Genomic DNA, 19,738 nt, shown 5'->3' on the forward strand with positions numbered 1-19,738 from the left:
GCTGCCCCGGAAGCGGAAGCGGCGCGCGCGGAGCTGGCCGGTGGCGGCGCGGGGTCCCGGGAGAAGGATGGCGGCGGCGGCGGGGGCCGGTCCGGGCCCCGGGGACGAGCTGGTGCAGGACGTGGTTCCGTACCGGCGCCGCTCTCGGCTGCTGTGGGGGACGGTGCTGCCCTTCTGCGTGCTCTACCCGCTCTGGCTGTGGTTCTGGGGGCGCAGCGCCCGCGACTGGGCCTGGGGCGCCGCCGCCGAGGCGCCCGAAGCCGCGCTCCTCTACCTGGCCGCCATCGGCGCCGCCCACCTGCTCACCGCCCTGGCCGGCCTCTGGAGCGTCCACGTCCACTGCCTGCTCTACTGCTGCGCGGTGAGTCGGGCCTCCTGAGGGCCCGGGAAGCCCTTGCGGAGGGACTGAGGAGACCTCGAGGCGGGGGGGGGGGAGGGGCTGTTCATGTGACCAGTTGGAAGTCCTCTTCACGCACGTTTCATTTTACCAGAACAGAATCTGTGTTTGGAGACTCTGCTAGGGCTGGCAGCTGTCTAATTTTAAAGTGGTTGGTTGGTCTAAAAACCTGCCCTTTGTTATACTGCCATACATGGTGGATTGTTCTTATTCCAGGTCATCGTAGGGGTGTCTTGAAAGTAACAATTTCCTACATGAGTATCCCTGTTGCACAGAAAATTTGTAATCAAACCTGTTTTGCAGGAAAAATATTTGTGCTTGCAAAATTGGCTGCATGACAAAATAGACCATTAATGTAATTGGTGTGTGATTATTTGGACAGTCAAGGCCACTTTCAGTTTTTCACCATGACAAAAACTTCTTGCATGATGAAATACATGTAACATGGTGATGTACATGTTACCAACATACATCTACCCTGCATGAAAGTTGGATCCACATGTGTTACTGTCACAGCTGAGGTACTCAGACAGCTGGAGCACAGGATGTTCCCTTATTTCAAAACTTGCAGTTTGATTTGCAGGCTTTGGAGTGGCGTGTATTTCTCTGTTAATTGTTAAGTCTGGCTGATTTCAAAGGTGGGCAATAGCAAATAAGTAAATGGATAATGATCCACTCTGAATATTTTTGCTGCGCTGAAGTTTTTATGAAGTGGCCAGGCTTTCTCCTTGCAATGGCACACTGGTTTCTGGGCAGTGGTGACACTTCTAGGATTGTCCTGTGTATGTCACCAGTAGGGCAAGCTGCATCAGGATATTCTGTATCCACTTCCTCAAGAATCAATGTTGGTTGGGACTTGCTTGATTTGAGTACCACAGACTGAGACCAACAACAGCCTCTGTCAGCCATACCAGTATGTCTCAGTTAGGATGCTGGTGACGAAGAAGAAAATCAAAATACTTATCCTTTTTTATTTCATATTTTTAAGCTGGGAGACAAAGCTGTAAATAACTTTTTGCTGCTTGTGGTATTGTTGGGCACAGCGTCAAAACTTTGTTGGACGGGTGGTAATCTGGTGAACTTTGCTCAGTCGTCTCTTTCCAAGGTCTCTTTCCAAGGCCTTGAAAGCGGCAGGCCGTCTGGTTCTCACAGCTACATTTAACCCCTGCTAAGTTTGCTTTCTTTAAACCACTGGGGTTCCTCATTTCTCTAAAATGCAAGAAAATGTTTTGGGGTTGGGTTTTTTTTTGGGGGGGTCTTTTTAGATTCCTAAACTTTAATTGCATAAGCTTCACTTCCTTTGCTCCCTTTCAAGCAAGTAATAAGCATAGTTCGGGGGGGGGAGCACATGATCTGCATGCAGAAGGTCCCAGGTTCAACTCCCAGTTGAAGGATTGCAGGTAGCAGTGCTAAGTGAGAGCTCTTCCTGAAACTGTTGAGGGGTACTACTGCCAGTCAGAGTTGACACTACTGTGGACCAGCGGTCTGACAGCAGTATAAGGAAGTTTCTTCCATACAAAAATAATCTTCTCTTCCTGCTACACAAAAGGCAAGTGTGTGTAAAATTTAGGGGCTGGACTATAAATCTAAGCTGCTGTCATAACTAAACTTACTGAAAAGTAAATCTCAATGTAGCTGGAGGATCTTTCTTACCTCTGAGCAAATATGGTTAGAACGTGGCAAGCAGTGGCTTGGATCCTAAGGTCAGGTGACTTAAGGAAGCTTGGGGAAGAAGAGTTTTCCATACCCTCTGCCCAGTTTTCGGTGATTTCATGCCCCATCCCTCCTGATTCTATGGAGAGACTCCCACAGAGAGAATCCAAGCCATTAGGTGTAGAATTCTTTATGACACTAAGCACAAGCCCCAATGTCAATATGGAAGACACTAGCTTGATTCAAGCTTTCTACTTCTGCGTTTAATCATCGCATGACAGGGAAGGGGGAAGCAAAGGTGTGTGTGTGTTTATCTTTGTTTTAGAGCAGCGGTTCTCAACCTGTGGGTCACGACCCCTTTGGGGGGGTTGAACGACCCTTTCACAGAGGTCACCTAAGACCAGAGGTCAGCAAGCTTTTGGAGGGTGGGCTCTTCCACTGATGACAGCCTCTGCCTCTCGCAAGGGCAGGCACAGTAGCCGCGCTTAGCAGGGTGGCGGCGGCAGCACGAGCAGCGGCAGCAAACAGCTTGCTCAGATGAGGGACTGCTGGAAATGCGCTCAGCCAGCTCAGCCCAGCCCCCTTCCTCCTCTCAGCCACGCGCAGCCGCCGCTCGCCCATTGACAAGGGCCTCAAACCTTGGCTGGCGATTTGCTACACTGGGAGAAGGGGGAGGTTCCACCGCGGTGAGGGAGGGGGGGAGGAAATGTCAGCGGGGAAAAGCGTCATAAATTCCGTCACTTTTGTAAAGGCGAGCACTTTAAACAGGCAACTGTTTTCGCAACTGTGCAACAAGTTGGATGCGCTGAACAATGCTCTGCTATTTCACACTGAAGTGAGATGGTTGTCTAGAGGAAAAGATTTAAAATGTGTTTTTGAGTTTCGTGATGAACTCAAAACCTTTTTTTAATCAGAAAGTAAGACCGCAGTTTGAAGCACTTTTCAGCAATAAAAGTGAACTGCAGAAAATAGCTTACTTGGTTGACTTCTTTGCCATCTTGAATGGTTAAATTTATCACTGCAAGGGGACGCGGGTGGGGCTGTTGTTAAAACCACAGTGCCTAGGACTTGCCGATCACATGGTCGGCGGTTCGAAACCCCATGGCGGGGTTAGCTCCTGTCTTTCGGTCCCAGCTCCTGCCCACCTAGCAGTTCGAAAGCACCCCTAAGTGCAAGTACATAAATAGGTACCGCCTTATAGCGGGAAGGTAAACGGCGTTTCCGTGCGCTGCACTGGTGCTGGCTCGCCAGAGCAGCTTCGTCATGCTGGCCACGTGACCCGGAAGTGTCTTCGGAGCGCTGGCCCCCGGCCTCTTAAGTGAGATGGGCGCACAACCCTAGAGTCGGACACGACTGGCCCATACAGGCAGGGGTACCTTTACCTTTTATCACTGCAAGGACCAAATGCAACATGCCTCGATTTGTCTGAAAAGATTCGATCATTCCAAATGAAACTTCAGCTTTGGCAAAAAAAAAAAATTGGATCAAAATACAGTGGTAACTCGGGATAAGTACTTAATTTGTTCCGGAGGTCCGTACTTAACCTGAAACTGTTCTTAACCTGAAGCACCACTTTAGCTAATGGGGCCCCCTGCTGCCACCGCGCCGCCGGAACACGATTTCTGTTCTCATCCTGAAGCAAAGTTCTTAACCTGAAGCACAATTTCTGGGTTAGTGGAGTCTGTAACCTGAAGCATATGTAACTTGAAGCGTATGTAACCCGAGGTACCACTGTAAAATTTAGGTGTTGCCTACCTTATGTGCTTTCTTTGAGGAACATGACATTGAACCAGACAAAAGGATTGTGATTATAATTTCTGTGAAAGAACACTTGCACATGCTTGCAGACGAAATTTCATCATACTTTCCAAATCTACCAGACACCCCATTTGCACTTGCCAGAAGCCCATTCACAGTCAAAGTTGAAGATATTCCTGAGTCAGCACAAGAGGAGTTCATTGAATTTATTAACAGTGATGCAGCGAGAACTGATTTCTCTACAAGGCCAGTTACAAAATTCTGGATCAAGTGTTTGCACTCATATCCTGTTCTGTCTGAAAATGTGTTGTGCCTTCTTCTTCCATTTCCAACAACATATCTTTGTGAAACAGAGTTTTCCAGCTTGTTGATTATCAAGTCTACAGAAGTAGACTTGTTGTAGAAGATGATCTTCGTTCTGCTCTTGCAAAGTCTGCCCCAAGAATTTCTGATCTGGTGAGAAAGAAGCAATCTCAACCTTCATGCTGACTTTGGCTTTTTACGCATACTGTCGCAAAATGGAGCAATGTAGTTTACTGTTGTTATATTAAGACTGTTACCCATGCTACACCATGCTTCATGACAAAATTTCATAGAATCATAGGGTTGGAAGAGACCACAAGGGCCATCGAGTCCAACCCCCTGCCAAGCAGGAAACACCATCAGAGCACTCCTGACATATGGTTGTCAAGCCTCTGCTTAAAGACCTCCAAAGAAGGAGACTCCACCACACTCCTTGGCAGCAAATTCCACTGTCAAACAGCTCTTACTGTCAGGAAGTTCTTCCTAATGTTTAGGTGGAATCTTCTTTCTTGTAGTTTGGAACCATTGCTCCGTGTCCGCTTCTCTGGAGCAGCAGAAAACAACCTTTCTCCCTCCTCTATGTGACATCCTTTTATATATTTGAACATGGCTATCATATCACCCCTTAACCTCCTCTTCTCCAGGCTAAACATGCCCAGCTCCCTTAGCCATTCCTCATAAGGCATCGTTTCCAGGCCTTTGACCATTTTGGTTGCCCTCCTCTGGACACGTTCCAGTTTGTCAGTGTCCTTCTTGAACTGTGGTGCCCAGAACTGGACACAGTACTCCAGGTGAGGTCTGACCAGAGCAGAATACAGTGGCGCTATTACTTCCCTTGATCTAGATGCTATACTCCTATTGATGCAGCCCAGAATTGCATTGGCTTTTTTAGCTGCCGCGTCACACTGTTGGCTCATGTCAAGTTTGTGGTCAACCAAGACTCCTAGATCCTTTTCACATGTACTGCTCTCAAGCCAGGTGTCACCCATCTTGTATTTGTGCCTCTCATTTTTTTTTTGACCAGCTTCTTTACAAGAATATCATGGGGCACCTTGTCAAATGCCTTGCTGAAATCAAGGTAGGCTACATCCACTGCGTTCCCTTCATCTACCAGGCTTGTAATTCTGTCAAAAAACGAGATCAGGTTAGTCTGACATGACTTCTTTTTCAGAAATCCATGCTGACTATTGGTGATCACAGCATTCCTTTCTAGGTGCTCACAGACTGTTTGCTTAATGATCTTCTCCAGAATCTTCCCTGGTATTGATGTCAGACTGACTGGGCAGTAATTATTTGGGTCCTCTCTTTTCCCCTTTTCGAAAATAGGGACAACATTTGCCCTCCTCCAGTCTGACGGGACTTCGCCTGTTCTCCAGGAATTCTGAAAGATGACTGCCAGTGGTTCTGAGATCACCCCTGCCAGTTCTTTTAATACTCTTGGATGCAGTTCATCTGGCCCTGGAGACTTGAATACATCTAGACTAGCCAAGTATTCTTGTACTATCTCCTTAGTTATTTTGGGCTGTGTTTCCTCTGCTGAATCATTTGCTCCAAATTCTTCAGGTCGGGCATTGTTTTCTTTATCGGAGAAGACTGAGGCAAAGAAGGCATTGAGGAGTTCAGCCCTTTCTGTGTCCCCTGTTTGCATTTCACCATATTCTCCTCTGAGTGACCCCACTGTTTCTTTGTTCTTCCTTTTGCTACGAACATACCCATAAAAGCCTTTTTTGTTGCTTTTAACCTCTCTAGCAAGTCTGAGCTTATTCTGTGCTTTAGCTTTCATTTATTTGTAATTAGAAATAAATATTTCGCAATATATAATTACATATTGTTTTTGTGATTAATCACTATGCTTTAATTATGTTCAATTTGTAACAATGAAAATACATCCAGCCTATCAGATATTTACATTACGATTCATAACAGTAGCAAAATTACAGTTATGAAGTAGCAGCGAAAATAGTTTGATGGTTGGGGGTCACCACAACATGAGGAAGTGTATTAAAGGGTTGCGGCATTAGGAAGGTTGAGAACCACTGTTTTAGAGAATACAGTGAAAGGGCACAGACAATATTTATTTTAAAACTTACTTGTTAAAGCTCTTAATAGTGAATTAGTTTAAGTAACTGATAGTTATTTACCATCAGTTGTTAATGTTTTGCCATCTGTTAATCATACTCAAAATTAGCTGCTTGAGGCAGCCACTGTATTCTGTCTCATAGTAGGGTCAGTCCTGTGCAAAAGGTTCAAAGGAACAGAGGCTAGTTGTGTATCCATCTCAGATACTGACCTGGTTTATACATAATGCTAAGCAGATGTGAATTTCCAGAGCAAAGATCACAACCGCAAGCCTTGGTTTACTACTCTTGGTTGATTTAGGAAAGACAAACCAAAAGCTCAGATTCAGATGTTCGTCCTAACTCTAAAGACTGTTTTCTTCCCTAATTGTGTGTCTTTCAGGTGCGCAGTCCAAGGAAAGCCACATTGGCTAAAGTTGTGCCAACCCCCAATAACGGTTCTGCAGAATTGGTGCCCATCCATCGAGACCAGGTAAGAAATTCATGGCTGTGGTTCAAAGCAGCTCCCCCATGTGGAACCTTCTGTTATCCCATTTCTGTTTGCCAGCTGGATACAGACTTCGCTAGTCATGACTTGACTTGTTGCTTCAGTGGGACTTTTGACTAAGTCTGGATCTGGCCTATTGATTTCGCACCTTGTAAAAAGCCACAGAAAAGCAGACTTGGCAGCCAAATAAAGGTAGGAAGCATGCAGGCAGGGCATGTTCGAGAGGGTGGGTTAAATTGATTTGTGTCTCTTGTCTATTTCAGACTTTTTTTGCATATTGTGACTTTCAGCTTTGGAGGTGTCCTTTTATTGTGGTACTTTATTGATGCTTGGGTTTACTTTGCTCAGTTTGGAACACAGGAAACTGCCTTATTCTGAGTTGGGCTACTGGTTCATTTAGCTCAGTATTGTTGATACTGATAGGCAGCTGCTCTCCGTCCGGGGTATTAGACAGGAATCCTGTCCCAGCCCTACCTGGAGATGCCAGGGATAGGATCTGGGACCTTCTGCATGCCAAGCAACCGCTTTGCCACTGAGCTTCGGCCCTTCCCTGTTGGGGTGGAGGGGCTGGTGATTGCGCCCACCTTGCGGCAGGGAGTCCTTTTAAACATGACAGTGGAAGTGTCTAAAATCTTACTTGCTAAGCTGGCCTCTTGCATGTGGAAACCTGGTTGCTGTAGCTTTCTTTATTTCTTCTAGGGGGAGGATGGACAGGAGGTCCTTTCCTTCGAATTTCAGAAAATCAAATATTTCTACGAGCTAAATGAGAGGAAAAAATTCCTTCCTGTGCTATTCCCTGTGGAACATCCATTGCAATTTTATCAGAATGCACGTGGCTACCAGGAAGACAAGGAGATCAAAGCAGCAGAGAAGACCTATGGCACCAACAAGTAAGTGGGGCAAACTTGGATCCAACTGCTTTGGGGTAACATTTACGGTGGGCATTTCCAGGAATTGGAGCACTCAGACTTTTGCCCACAGGATGCCTGAATTAATGACTAATTAACTTACAACTATTAGTTGGCAGTACTTTGAATCCAGCATGTGGGTAACATAGTATGAGTTAAGGGTTCTCTGGGGGATACTCTAGCAAAAAATAACCGCTGACAAAACATAGTGCTTAGTGTGATGCGCTGTGCTCAGTGTGGGTCAAGCCACCTGTGGGTAGGTAGGTGTTGGCAGCATCCACCTTCCTTGAGAGACTATGGAGTGTGCATCTGGAGGTGAAGTCAAACTGCCGCATTACCAGTGCTGAAGTGGCCTCCCAGGGTGCGAGCCTCGGCAGTGTGTATAGCAGTCCTGGACTGCCCAGACCACAAGACACACACCTGCCTGCCTCCCTGGTGTGGTCCAAAGGAAAGCAGAGCAATGGATGGGTAGTACTATCAGGTTAATGAGTAACTATAGGAAGAATTTTACAGAAATAGTTTTTCATTTCTGTGTAACTATTTTTTACAGTTTACTACCTGGTGATTCTGTCCTTCCACAGGCGAGCAATTTTATTCTGATTTGGCTCTTGAGTATGCAGTTGTATGCATCAATGGGGCTTACTTCTAAGTAGATATGGGTAGAGGGAAGCATAAATCTCCAGACCTTTTTGAATAAAAGTAGGGGTTCTTTGGTCATTGTTCTACAACTTTTGTGCCCGTGTTGCCTGCACATTGCTCATTAATGGAAGCTGAAAACTCATAGGGCACATCTAGAATATCCCCTACTAGATCTATCCTGTGTCCTGGGCTGAGCACTGCAGTCTTTCCACATGCATTTAGGGGTAGGGATAGTAGAGCAAACGGCCCCTCCCTTTTTACAGTCATCACCTGAACTCAAGCCCTGGCCCTAATCTCTCTGGTACCTCTCTTAGCCCTTAACTGAAGGGCCTCCAGGATTGAGCCAGCAAGTGGAGGCAAGGAAGATTAACCTACTCAACATCTTCCTCTCTTCTTCACAGTTGAAATACAACTTCCTAGCTCTAATCCCTTGTTTTGGCTTCCATCCCAGAAGGATGCTGTCTGCAACAAGGAACACAATTAAGACTCAACACATGCATCAGATTGCACACATTTTTCATGGCCTCCCCTTTCACTCACATTCTAGCCATCACCTCCCCAGCTCCTATTTATTCTTGGGTAATTATGGTGGGGAGAGAATTCTTTTCTTCTCCCATCGTCCACCCACCTAAGCTTCTCAGTCTTAAACTCTTAGTGTTTTGAGGCAAAGTTATGTAGTCTTCAAAGTGATAGATCAACCACGAAAGATGCAGGCATCTACTGTAATTGTGTCTGAAGGAACAGAATACCCCCTTGAATAATGCACCTTTGTCTTAAAGGCCTGCTAAAATTTTAGGGCCTGGAAGATGACAGCAGAACTATCAGGAAAGGTGGGCAACACAATGAAAACTCAAGTCAGTAGCTGCAGCTTCTCTAACAGTATCTGGAAGAACAAGCAAATGATGTAATAATCATGTCAACCAGTAAGAGAGAATTTTCACTCTCCAGTTTTCAGCCAAATGTTAGAGGTTCACTTTCATAAAAATGGCAATGGCCGCAATGGTAATTCTTGTTTCTCTAGTTATTAAATATACACAGTTGAAGTAACTCTAGGACAGACAATGGAATACAAGATTTTGAAACCTTCCTCATAAGCCCTGTTTTATGAAGAGCTTTGTCTGAGGGATTGCTACCCGTCAACTTCTCAGAACAAGCACTTTTGCAATGTCTTAGAGCATCCGGCTTTGTTTCCACTTGGAAACAGAGCCGGATGATCTAAGACATTGCAGAAGTGCTTCCAAGTGGAAACAGAGCAAGCAGAAAGATGGTGAGGTGTCTCGTGTGTGTGTGTGTAATCAAACCTCCAGGGTTTTAGGGGTTGCAAGCAGGACAGAATGTCACAACACAATGCCAAAATAAATCAGGGTTCTGTTTTTCACACAGGGCAGAGATGGTTGTGCCAGAATTCCTTGAACTCTTCAAAGAAAGAGCCACTGCCCCTTTCTTCGTCTTTCAGGTAATCAAAAAGGATATGCAGCATCAGCCTCTTTTTGAGTTTCTGTTCCTTAAACCCAGAATTCCACAGGCAAAATCTCTTACGTATATTTAAAAATTGACACCTTCTATTGTACAGTGGTACCTCGGGTTAAGTACTTAATTTGTTCCGGAGGTCCGTTCTTAACCTGAAACTGTTCTTAACCTGAAGCACCACTTTAGCTAATGGGGTCTCCTGCTGCTGCTGTTGCAGCTTCTGCGCCGCCAGAGCACAATTTCTGTTCTCATCCTGAAGCAAAGTTCTTAACCTGAGGTACTATTTCTGGGTTAGCGGAGTCTGTAATCTGAAGCGTATGTAACGTGAAGCATATGTAACCCGAGGTACCACTGTACTTTGAATCACACACTCCTGCCATACATATTTACCAGGCTGGTATGGACTTAGATGCTGCTCAGCCATTCTTGGCGCAGAAGCTAGCAAGAAAGGTTGCAGCGTTTGGGAATATTTTAGTTTACAGCAAAGGTGCTAAGAGTCGACATGATAGACGTTTGTAAAATTATGCATGACATGAAGAAAGAGAAAAAAATTCCTGCCCTCATAATGCTAGAACTCATGGACATCCAGTGATACTGAATATTGGAAGATTCAGGACTTCTTCATGCTGCACATAGTTAAACTCTGGAACTTGCTCCCCTCAGAGGCAGTCACAGCCACCAGCTTAGCTAACTTTAGAAGCAGCTTAGACAAACCTCTTGTCCTCATCATGGAGGATAAGGATATCTGTGGCCGCCTGCTGTGGTTGCTATGCTCTGTCTCCACAGCTGGAAGCAGTTCTCTTCGGATTACCAGCCGCTGAAACTGCAGCCAGCAAGAGGGCTTTCCCCCTACAGTCATCTGGCTGGCCACCATGAGAACAGGGCGCTGGACCAGATGGGGCATTGGCCTGATTCAGCTTACTGTTCTTCAGTTAAAATTAATGTTTTCTTAAAAGTTTTCAGTGTGTATAAAATATCATATGTTTATGCGAATAACAAAGTTTATACAGGCCCAGCCTCTACCCTCGTGTCCCACATGGACGTTCTTGGAGGGCCTGATGAGTCTAGTAACAAAAGGTTTGCGTTAGGCTGTTGCAGTTTTTGTCTTCTCTCTTTGGTCATTTAACACACACCTGTTTCAAAATGCTTTCAAACCACACAATAATTTGTGGTTCAAGAAAAACAAATCTAAAGTCCACTTGGGTGCCCAGAATTTGTTTCCATGGTTCTTTGGAGCTTGGCCACTATTTCAGCAACCATTGCAACAATCTTATAAGATGGTCCAGTATTATTTATCCCTCTGTTGCAGACCAAGCACCAAGGCTAGAAGCTTGTCCAAGGCTACCTCATGCATTTGAGGCTGAGGAGAAACTTAAATGCTTTTAGCCACTGTGCTAACCAAATCTTCGTTATAGGCCCAAATGGGATTGTTGCTCTGTACCAGTATTGGGAGTGCTTTGTGTTTGTTTCCTACATGTAGGTCTTCTGCGTGGGGTTGTGGTGCCTGGATGAATACTGGTATTACAGTGTCTTCACCCTTTCCATGCTGGTAGCTTTTGAAGCATCTCTCGTCCAGCAGCAAATGAGGAACATGTCAGAGATTCGAAAAATGGGCAACAAACCCTACATGATCCAGGTGAGCCAAGGCAGGAAGTGGTGAGCAATGCTGTGAGACACTGGTCCTTCCCACTTGGAGACAATCTGATGAGGCGCATGGATTCCGGAACGCTGAATCCCTGTTGCTCAGGGTGACCCTAGAGGGCTGATCACTGTGTAGAATGTAGAATGCAGAAGGGAACAGTAATGGCAGGTGCTGGAAGGAGAGCAGTCAGGAGAATAAAGCCAAGGTTGTTGGGGTGAACTTGGAGGTGCCGCCAGAGCCGCAGGGATTGTGCCAGCCCCAGATGGGAGTTAGGAGAATTATCTTGTCATTCAGCTGCTCCTCACCTGCCTAAAGGGTTTGTTATCAACAATACTCACAAAGCCATGGCGATTCTTCTCTTGCACCAATCCCCATGGCTTCCCCATCTCCCCTGTTCATGCAAGGGCATTGGGAAGACAGTTGTCAGGTGGTGCTGTAGTTGATCAAGGGAGTGCAGGAGGCTCTTGACCTGACCAGGCCTGAGTTTCCAAAGTATTAGAACGGGGTTGCTGTTTGATAGATTAACCTGTGATGGCTAATTGGTCCAACAGTCTCCATTCAGGAGTCCTTGAGCCCAAGCTGATATGAATTGTAGGTATGACGAGGTGAGTTTGGGGAAGTTGGTCTGTGGACAGCTCCAGCTCCTCTTCCTCTAGCATCCTAAATGCCACCCTTCTGTGAACCACCCTGAGATCTGTGGATGAAGATTAAATTAATAAAGAACAATAGTACTAATAATATCTCTTCCTCTTGCAGGTTTATAGAAACAGGAAGTGGCGTCCAATTTCCAGCGATGAGATAATTCCAGGGGACATTGTGTCCATTGGTAAGATCAGTGTTGCGCTGATAAGAGCCCTGCCACCCACAGTCTTAATTAGCTCAACTATGTGTATAAATTAGCATGTGCATATTTCATGCAACTTTGTGTCATGGGCCTGAAGCCGGAGTCTTTTCAATACCTGACACAGTCCCTCTCTCAAGATTCCTGAGACCTTATGAGCAAAGGCCCCACCTTCCCCCCAGTCCTTCTGAGCATCCAACTCTCACTTCCAGGCCGCTCCCCCCATGAGAACCTTGTGCCGTGCGATGTGCTGCTGCTGCGCGGAAGGTGCATCGTAGATGAAGCCATGTTGACTGGAGAGTCAGTGCCTCAAATGAAGGTTTGCCTGATGATTTCTGCTAATTTAGTCACAATTTATTTAGTGTTAGCAGGATGCCTGGCAGTTATACAATCTGCAGAAGACAGTGCTGACCCAGGAAAATGGACACAGTGAAAGTGAAATGGGGAAACGGGCCATATAGATGCTGCGGGGTGGGGCTGCATGAAAGTTGACATAGTGGAAGGGATCAAACGGGGACACCTGGGGAGCAAGGAGTGAAAGTGAAGGAGAGAGGAGGTGTAGCTTTGAATAGTAAGGAAGAGAAACATGAAGCTGACGGGGGAAATGGCAGCAATGTGTTCGCTTATGCAGAGGGAGAGATTGCCATGGCAACAAGAGGCAAAGCCAAAATTTTGGAGGAGAGGTTTGGCAATTATTATGAGCGATATGGAACCTCCATGTTCAGAGGTGGCGTATTTTAGAGCCTTGGGTAGTGGGACCATCTCATTCTGCCTGCTTGTTGCCAGTGTCTTATGAGTGGCCGTTGCTGGACGCAGGAGGCTGGACTAGATCAATTTGTCCTGATCTGGCAAGGCAGCTTTTGTTTACTATACATCATCTGTGGGAAGTCATTGGCTTTAGGTAGCAGAGTGAACTCCAGCTGAGTTCAGGATTCACTGGTTTTGGTTGGTTAATGAATCTAAAAAAACAACAACCCCAAAACAAGGGCAGCTTGTGTGTATCCAGCACAGCTTGATGGATCCCTTGCCTTGGTAATGGGTGGTGCTCCCTCCCATCGTCCCCAGTGTGGAGTCCTCTGACTTACTGCACAAGAGAAGAAACAAGAAGTGGCTTGTTTTATGCCGGTGGTGCTTTTCTAGTTCCAGATTCAAATTGCAAATAGCACAGTGCTTATATTTATTTAAAAACAAACAAACTGGCAAAGCAATCCAGTTATACAGAGCATCAAAGCACAACAACACTTAGTTTTGTTTGTTGAATTTATTAGATGCACTTTTCTAAAAGAAGACTCAAGTTGTCTTGGAGCAGTTAAAATATACAAACATTTATATAAAATGAAACAATAGAAACAGTCACCATAAAATAATAAAACTGCACTACCCCAACAGTATAATGAAACATCAGGGAAGGCCAGTTACCAAAGACTGATATAAAACTCATCCCATCAAATATCTGGGAGTAGAGGAATGTCAACTTCACACTGAAAAATACTGTTTTTAGATGCTTTTTATTTTATTTTAAATTATATTAAGAACATAAGAGCATCCGTCATTCTGTTCTCACAGTGGCCAATCAGATGCCCTTATGGGAAGCCCACAAGGGAAGCCCTCAGACAAAATATGGGAAGCAGTTCTGAATCACATACCTGATGTTCTCCCTCCAACTGTAGAAGCAGCTGCAGATTTCCAAAGTTGAGGAATGAGGGAGATTCTCAGTCCCTGGATTTTAGAGTCTTTTGTGTTAAAATATCACTACATATAGCTTGCTCCCTTGTGACCAAGAATGCAGGCAGGTGCAGAGCAGGTTGTTGATGTCTGTCTACATTTGTACCTGCCTAATGTAGGCGGAATAGTTGGGCCAGGCATTATTGGACATCTGTTATCAGTTCCCAAATGTGCTTTTTTCTTCTTCTTTTATTGTAGGAGCCAATCGAAGAGTTAGACCCAGAATATGTCTTGGACATGAAGGCTGATTCCAGATTGCACATAATTTTTGGGGGAACGAAAGTTGTACAGCACATCCCACCGCAAAAAGCAAGCACAGGCCTGAAACGTATGTACATGCCTATATAGCTTGAATCAATGGCAGGGAAGCTCTTAAAATGTCATTCCCTGAACAGTTTAGTTGCTGCTTGATTGCTGATATAATAAACCCGCTAACTTTAGCACTAAGAGTACCATATATACTTGAGTATAGCCGACCCAAATATAAGCCAAGGTACCTAATTTTAGCACAAAAGATGGGAAAACTTAATAATAATAATGATGATGATGATGATAATTATTTTTATTTATACCCCGCCCTCCCCAGCCAAGGCCAGGCTCAGGGCGGCTTACAAGCAATAATAAAAACAAGTTGAATGATTACAACTTAAAAACAAAATTAAAATACAACATTAAAATATTGAAACATTAAAATATTAAAATGTAGCCTCATTGCATTATTGACTCGAGTATAAGCCGGTTCACCACACCACAAACCTGGTGGTGGTGGCAGCGGCGGAGGAATCATAGAATCATAGAGTTGGAAGAGACCACAAGGGCCATCGAGTCCAACCCCCTGCCAAGCAGGAAACACCATCAGAGCACTCCTGACATATGGTTGTCAAGCCTCTGCTTAAAGACCTCCAAAGAAGGAGACTCCACCGCACTCCTTGGCAGCAAATTCCACTGTCGAACAGCTCTTACTGTCAGGAAGTTCTTCCTAATGTTTAGGTGGAATCTTCTTTCTTGTAGTTTGGAACCATTGCTCCGTGTCCACTTCTCTGGAGCAGCAGAAAACAACCTTTCTCCCTCCTCTATGTGACATCCTTTTATATATTTGAACATGGCTATCGTATCACCCCTTAACCTCCTCTTCTCCAGGCTAAACATGCCCAGCTCCCTTAGCCGTTCCTCATAAGGCATCGTTTCCAGGCCTTTGACCATTTTGGTTGCCCTCCTCTGGACACGTTCCAGTTTGTCAGTGTCCTTCTTGAACTGTGGTGCCCAGAACTGGACACAGTACTCCAGGTGAGGTCTGACCAGAGCAGAATACAGTGGCACTATTACTTCCCTTGATCTAGATGCTATACTCCTATTGATGCAGCCCAGAATTGCATTGGCTTTTTTAGCTGCCGCATCACACTGTTGGCTCATGTCAAGTTTGTGGTCAACCAAGACTCCTAGATCCTTTTCACATGTACTGCTCTCAAGCCAGGTGTCACCCATCTTGTATTTGTGCCTCCCATTTTTTTGCCCAAGTGCAATACTTTACATTTCTCCCTGTTAAAATTCATCTTGTTTGTTTTGGCCCAGTTCTCTAATCTGTCAAGGTCGTTTTGAAGTGTGATCCTGTCCTCTGGCCGCTCGTCCCTCCGCTGCTCGTAAGAGCAGGCATAGAAGCTGCGGCTCCTGTGCCTGCCCTTCCAAGAGGCAGGCGGCGGCGGTGGAACCAGCAGCGAGAAAGCGCTCCTTTTGGATTGCTTGTCCCTCCACCACGCTGCCCACCTCACTCAAGTATAAGCCGAAGGGGGCTTTTTCAGCGTAAAAAATATGGTGAAAAAGTTGGCTTATACACAAGTTTATACGGTAATCTCTCAGTAGGAAAGACCCGTGGAAACCTGTGCTTTCCCCTTTCTTCTCTGGCAGAATTTCCCTGGTGCAGAATTTAAAGTCATCACTTTTAGCTGTGAGATGAGGATATACACCTGTTCAGAAACTGAAACTTTGAGATCAAGTAGACATGCAGACATTGGTAGTGAAGCAGCTGGTGCTAGAATAAGCAAAAGCGTCCAGTTTCTCCAACAGAATCTACCTGAGTGATTCACATTATAGAATTAAACTTGCATTATAAAACAGCATACAGGCAAAAGAGCCAAGCTTGGATAAATTACACAATTAGGGGTAGCTCAAATACTCCTTAATTACAGAATTGTATATTATTTATTCCTTTTGAATAATATGCATTTCTGACAATAATAGGATTTCATTATCGTATGATGCAGATTGGGAAGGCATTTAAAAATATAGAATAAAAAATTATTTTAAAAAACACAATTTCAAAGGGAGAGAGAGGGGAAACTTTTGCTGAAAATGCTATAAGTCAGGTAAAGGTAAAGGGACTCCTGACCATTCGGTCCAGTTGTGGCCGACTCTCAGGTTGCGGCGCTCATCTAGCTTTGTTGGCCGAGGGAGCCAGCGTACAGCTTCCGGGTCATATGGCCAGCAGGACTAAGCCGCTTCTGGCGAACCAGAGCAGCGCACAGAAACACCGTTTACCTTCCTGCCGGAGCAGTACATATTTATCTACTTGCACTTGACATGCTTTCGAACTGCTAGGTTGGCAGGAGCTAGGACCGAGCAACGGGAGCTCACCCCGTCGCAGGAATTCGTACCACCAACCTTCTGATTGGCAAGTCCTAGGCTTTGTGGTTTAACCCACAGCGCCACCTGCGTCACCATAAGTCAGATACAACTCCTTCAAAACATGATCCAAGAGAAACTGCCTGAGCCTGGAAGAGAGGGAGAGGCACTATGATTCACCACAGATCTACCAACACCTTTGCGTCTTCTGCGCTGTGTAAGCTTAGACTGGTTTCTGCATGTTGCAGCTTCCTTCCTTCGCTTTAGCTCTTCTGCATTTCTTGATGGTCTATCCTGGCGCCATGTAGCAGCTGAAGCCAAAGTGTTCATGTCCGAAGGACTTCTTTGGAAGAACTGCACAACTTGACCTATTCATCTGCTCATTTTTTCATACCAACATGTTGCGTAATCCTTTTCCTTTATACCTCTTCACAGCGGTTGATAACGGGTGTGTGGCCTATGTTCTAAGGACAGGCTTCAATACATCTCAGGTAAGAAACGAGAGCCACTGGGCTTCCGCTTGCACAACTGTCACCCAAAATTGGTTTGGGGTTTGTGTCAGGAGAACCCTCAAAACAGCACTTCGAGGGAGGAGGGGGCAGACCACTGTACTTAACATGAGATAGTAGAAACCTGTTTTCATGTTTATTTTACCCTTGGGAGTAATCCACCTGACTTGGCAGGTAAAGAGACAAAGACTTGTCTGGATATTTAGCTCCACCTTCAGGAGCCCTTGATTATCAAGGGACTTCGGTTTGCCTTCCTGAAGCTTCTGATAACCCTTGAAGCTCTCATAAGTAAACGGGGGGGGGGGGGTTGTGTTGAGCTGAGGACTTAGGAGAGCTAATCTTTGGAGAGCTAATCTTGGAAGCAAGCCCTGGGAACCTTTTGCTACTGTCCTAAGAGCGTATGGCGCTTTCAGCCTTGCTACTGTCCTAAGAGCGTATGGCGCTTTCAGTCAATCTGATTTTTCAGGGATTAAACTGTTTAGCCAGCAGGGTCCTTCTTACTGAACTGCAGTGGGCAGGTGAATCTCAATAAGAAGTTCTTAAAAGTCTTGTTTTATTGCTCTCTCACTGCCCCTAGTCTCGTTAACTAAAAACATTTCCTGCCACTTCTCCTGAGGGAGGTTATTGCTGCCTCCCCCTGACAACTCTTCCTCCCTCCCAGGGGAAGCTTCTGCGTACCATCCTCTTTGGTGTGAAGCGGGTGACAGCCAACAACTTGGAGACCTTCATCTTCATCCTCTTCCTGCTCGTCTTTGCCATTGCAGCGGCAGCGTATGTGTGGGTTGAAGGTGATTTTTTATTTCTGGAACCTAGGTTTCTTACAGATCAGAAAATAGTATCAGTGAGGGCACAGGTTGGGGTTTCATAGAAGGAGCATACATTTGATATGGCTGCCTGAGTGTTGACAGGGATGCAGCCTCACCTAGATGGTTTTTTCCTTGATGATGGGCTGTCCTGCTATGTATCCATTGCTCCCTAGAACAGTAAATCCTGTACACATGATTTGGCAGCCTTTTCTGTGGGTGGAGATGCTGAGATCACAAGAAACTTAACTCTTTTTTTTTAAAAAAAAAAGAAATCATTTCTCCTGGCACACTAGCAGTTCTCTTGTAGCTCATAGGCATTCCGCAGCATGTGGTTTGGGAAACATTGTTCTGATTGTATTGGTGGACTTTGCAGCAGTAAAATGGCATAAATATGTGTCTGCTCCCCTTCCCAAGGCACCAAGGACCCCAGCAGGAACCGTTACAAGCTCTTTCTGGAATGCACTTTAATCCTCACCTCAGTTGTCCCACCTGAACTCCCCATCGAGCTCTCTCTGGCCGTCAACACCTCACTCATTGCTCTCGCCAAATTGTGTAAGTACCAAGCCTCACCAAGAAATGAAGCTGCAGGCTTTGAAATTGCAGGGGGTGAAACTGCTGACCTGATTGCATTTCTAGGAAGTGTCCCTGTTTTATTTATTTCACAGCTTGTTCTACCCTCAGGTTCTGAGCAGTTTGCTAACTTTATTTTTATTGCAGGATACTGTGTTCTACAATATTTGACTATTATGGCCTTATAAACAAAGCGCAACAAAAGAAGTTGCTTATGTAATAGTTGGCTAGATGTAGGGGTCTTGTCCAGCACTTATCCCCTCTCAGATTCCCATAGACTTCAGGTCCCATGAACAAGGGGCTTAATCTTTCCCTTCTCTCCCCCCTCCCCACCATAAGGTTTCATCCCCACGTCTTGATTTAGAATGCCTACCACCCTGTCTCATGGACTTGAGTGTCCTCCTATGAGATGTCTGGGACCATTGGCCCGAGAGCAGAATCCCTGTTGCCATGGTGAAGCAGCCCATAGTTCTTAGAACCACTGGCTTTGTTGCCCTATTCCTCCTAGAAGTATGCATTTGTAAAAACTCATTACTAAAATAAACCCTTTCTCTTCGGTGGCCACTCAGTCCATGCCCAAACAGAACTGTTTCATGTTTACCATCTGAGAGGTGGGTATACCCTTTATCTTGTAATTGCATAGCAAATGAGCACAAGCACGTTTGTCTTTTTGTTAAACTTACTGGGTAGTAGCCACAAAGACCTATGCTTGTGCAACAGAATTGCCCATCCCTCTCCTCCCCCCCCATATGCCCCCCCCCCAGAAATGTTTTTGGGGTTTTCCCAAGCCTCCATAACAGATTTGGCAGTGGGCATGCAAGGAGAGGGGAAGTTCTGTTGCACAAGCAAAGTGACTTCACTGGGTACAGACCCCCGTGTCGTTTTCCTCACTTGATTGTGTATGTGTGTGCAGGCACGCGCACACATGCCTCCTCCTCCTCTGCTTGGAGAGAGGGCAGTGATGGAGGAGGCCTTCACACAAAAAGGAAGGTATATTTTAAATTTTTGACCACCATGAGTGGGGCCCAGTAGAAAAAAGGGGGGTAGTGATCGCTGACCTCTCCCTCTCTCTTTGTTTTCTTGAAGATGTTTACTGCACCGAGCCATTCCGCATCCCCTTTGCAGGGAAGGTCCAGATTTGCTGCTTTGATAAAACGGGCACCCTGACCAGTGACAGCCTAGTGGTGAGAGGTGTGGCTGGGCTGAGGTAGGTCCTTGGTGGAGTGAGCCAAAGGAGGCTGTTCAGAGCTATCATGAGCTCTCTTCACTTTTTAAATTATTACTATTTTATATTATTTGTGAGTCACTTTATCTTGCCCAGGGCCACCCAAAG

At 45.6% G+C, this 19,738-nt stretch overlaps 1 protein-coding gene across 1 annotated transcript; it reads left to right on the forward strand.

Moving 5' to 3' along the window:
- The first annotated feature begins 44 nt into the window (after positions 1-44).
- LOC310837183 (endoplasmic reticulum transmembrane helix translocase-like) lies at positions 45-19,635 on the forward strand. The gene is made up of 12 exons (XM_083757335.1): positions 45-361; positions 6,572-6,661; positions 7,376-7,566; positions 9,607-9,679; positions 11,174-11,329; positions 12,092-12,161; positions 12,389-12,495; positions 14,100-14,229; positions 16,956-17,011; positions 17,691-17,817; positions 18,250-18,387; positions 19,492-19,635. The coding sequence occupies exons 1-12, from the start codon at positions 68-70 to the stop codon at positions 19,614-19,616; spliced, it is 1,557 nt and encodes a 518-aa protein (XP_083613461.1). The 5' UTR covers positions 45-67; the 3' UTR covers positions 19,617-19,635.
- Positions 19,636-19,738: the final 103 nt, after the last annotated feature.

This window comes from Podarcis gaigeae (genome assembly GCF_964106915.1).
Source record: "Podarcis gaigeae genome assembly, contig: HAP1_SCAFFOLD_202, whole genome shotgun sequence".
NCBI classification, from domain to species: domain Eukaryota; kingdom Metazoa; phylum Chordata; class Lepidosauria; order Squamata; family Lacertidae; genus Podarcis; species Podarcis gaigeae.

Bases quoted from the DNA above. Each gene is read 5' to 3' on its own strand.
- LOC310837183 (XM_083757335.1), top strand. From the start codon at position 68: ATGGCGGCGGCGGCGGGGGCCGGTCCGGGCCCCGGGGACGAGCTGGTG. The intron at 11,330-12,091 runs GTGAGCCAAGGC...TTCCTCTTGCAG, and splicing joins ACAAACCCTACATGATCCAG to GTTTATAGAAACAGGAAGTG. The intron at 17,818-18,249 runs GTGATTTTTTAT...CCCCTTCCCAAG, and splicing joins AGCGTATGTGTGGGTTGAAG to GCACCAAGGACCCCAGCAGG.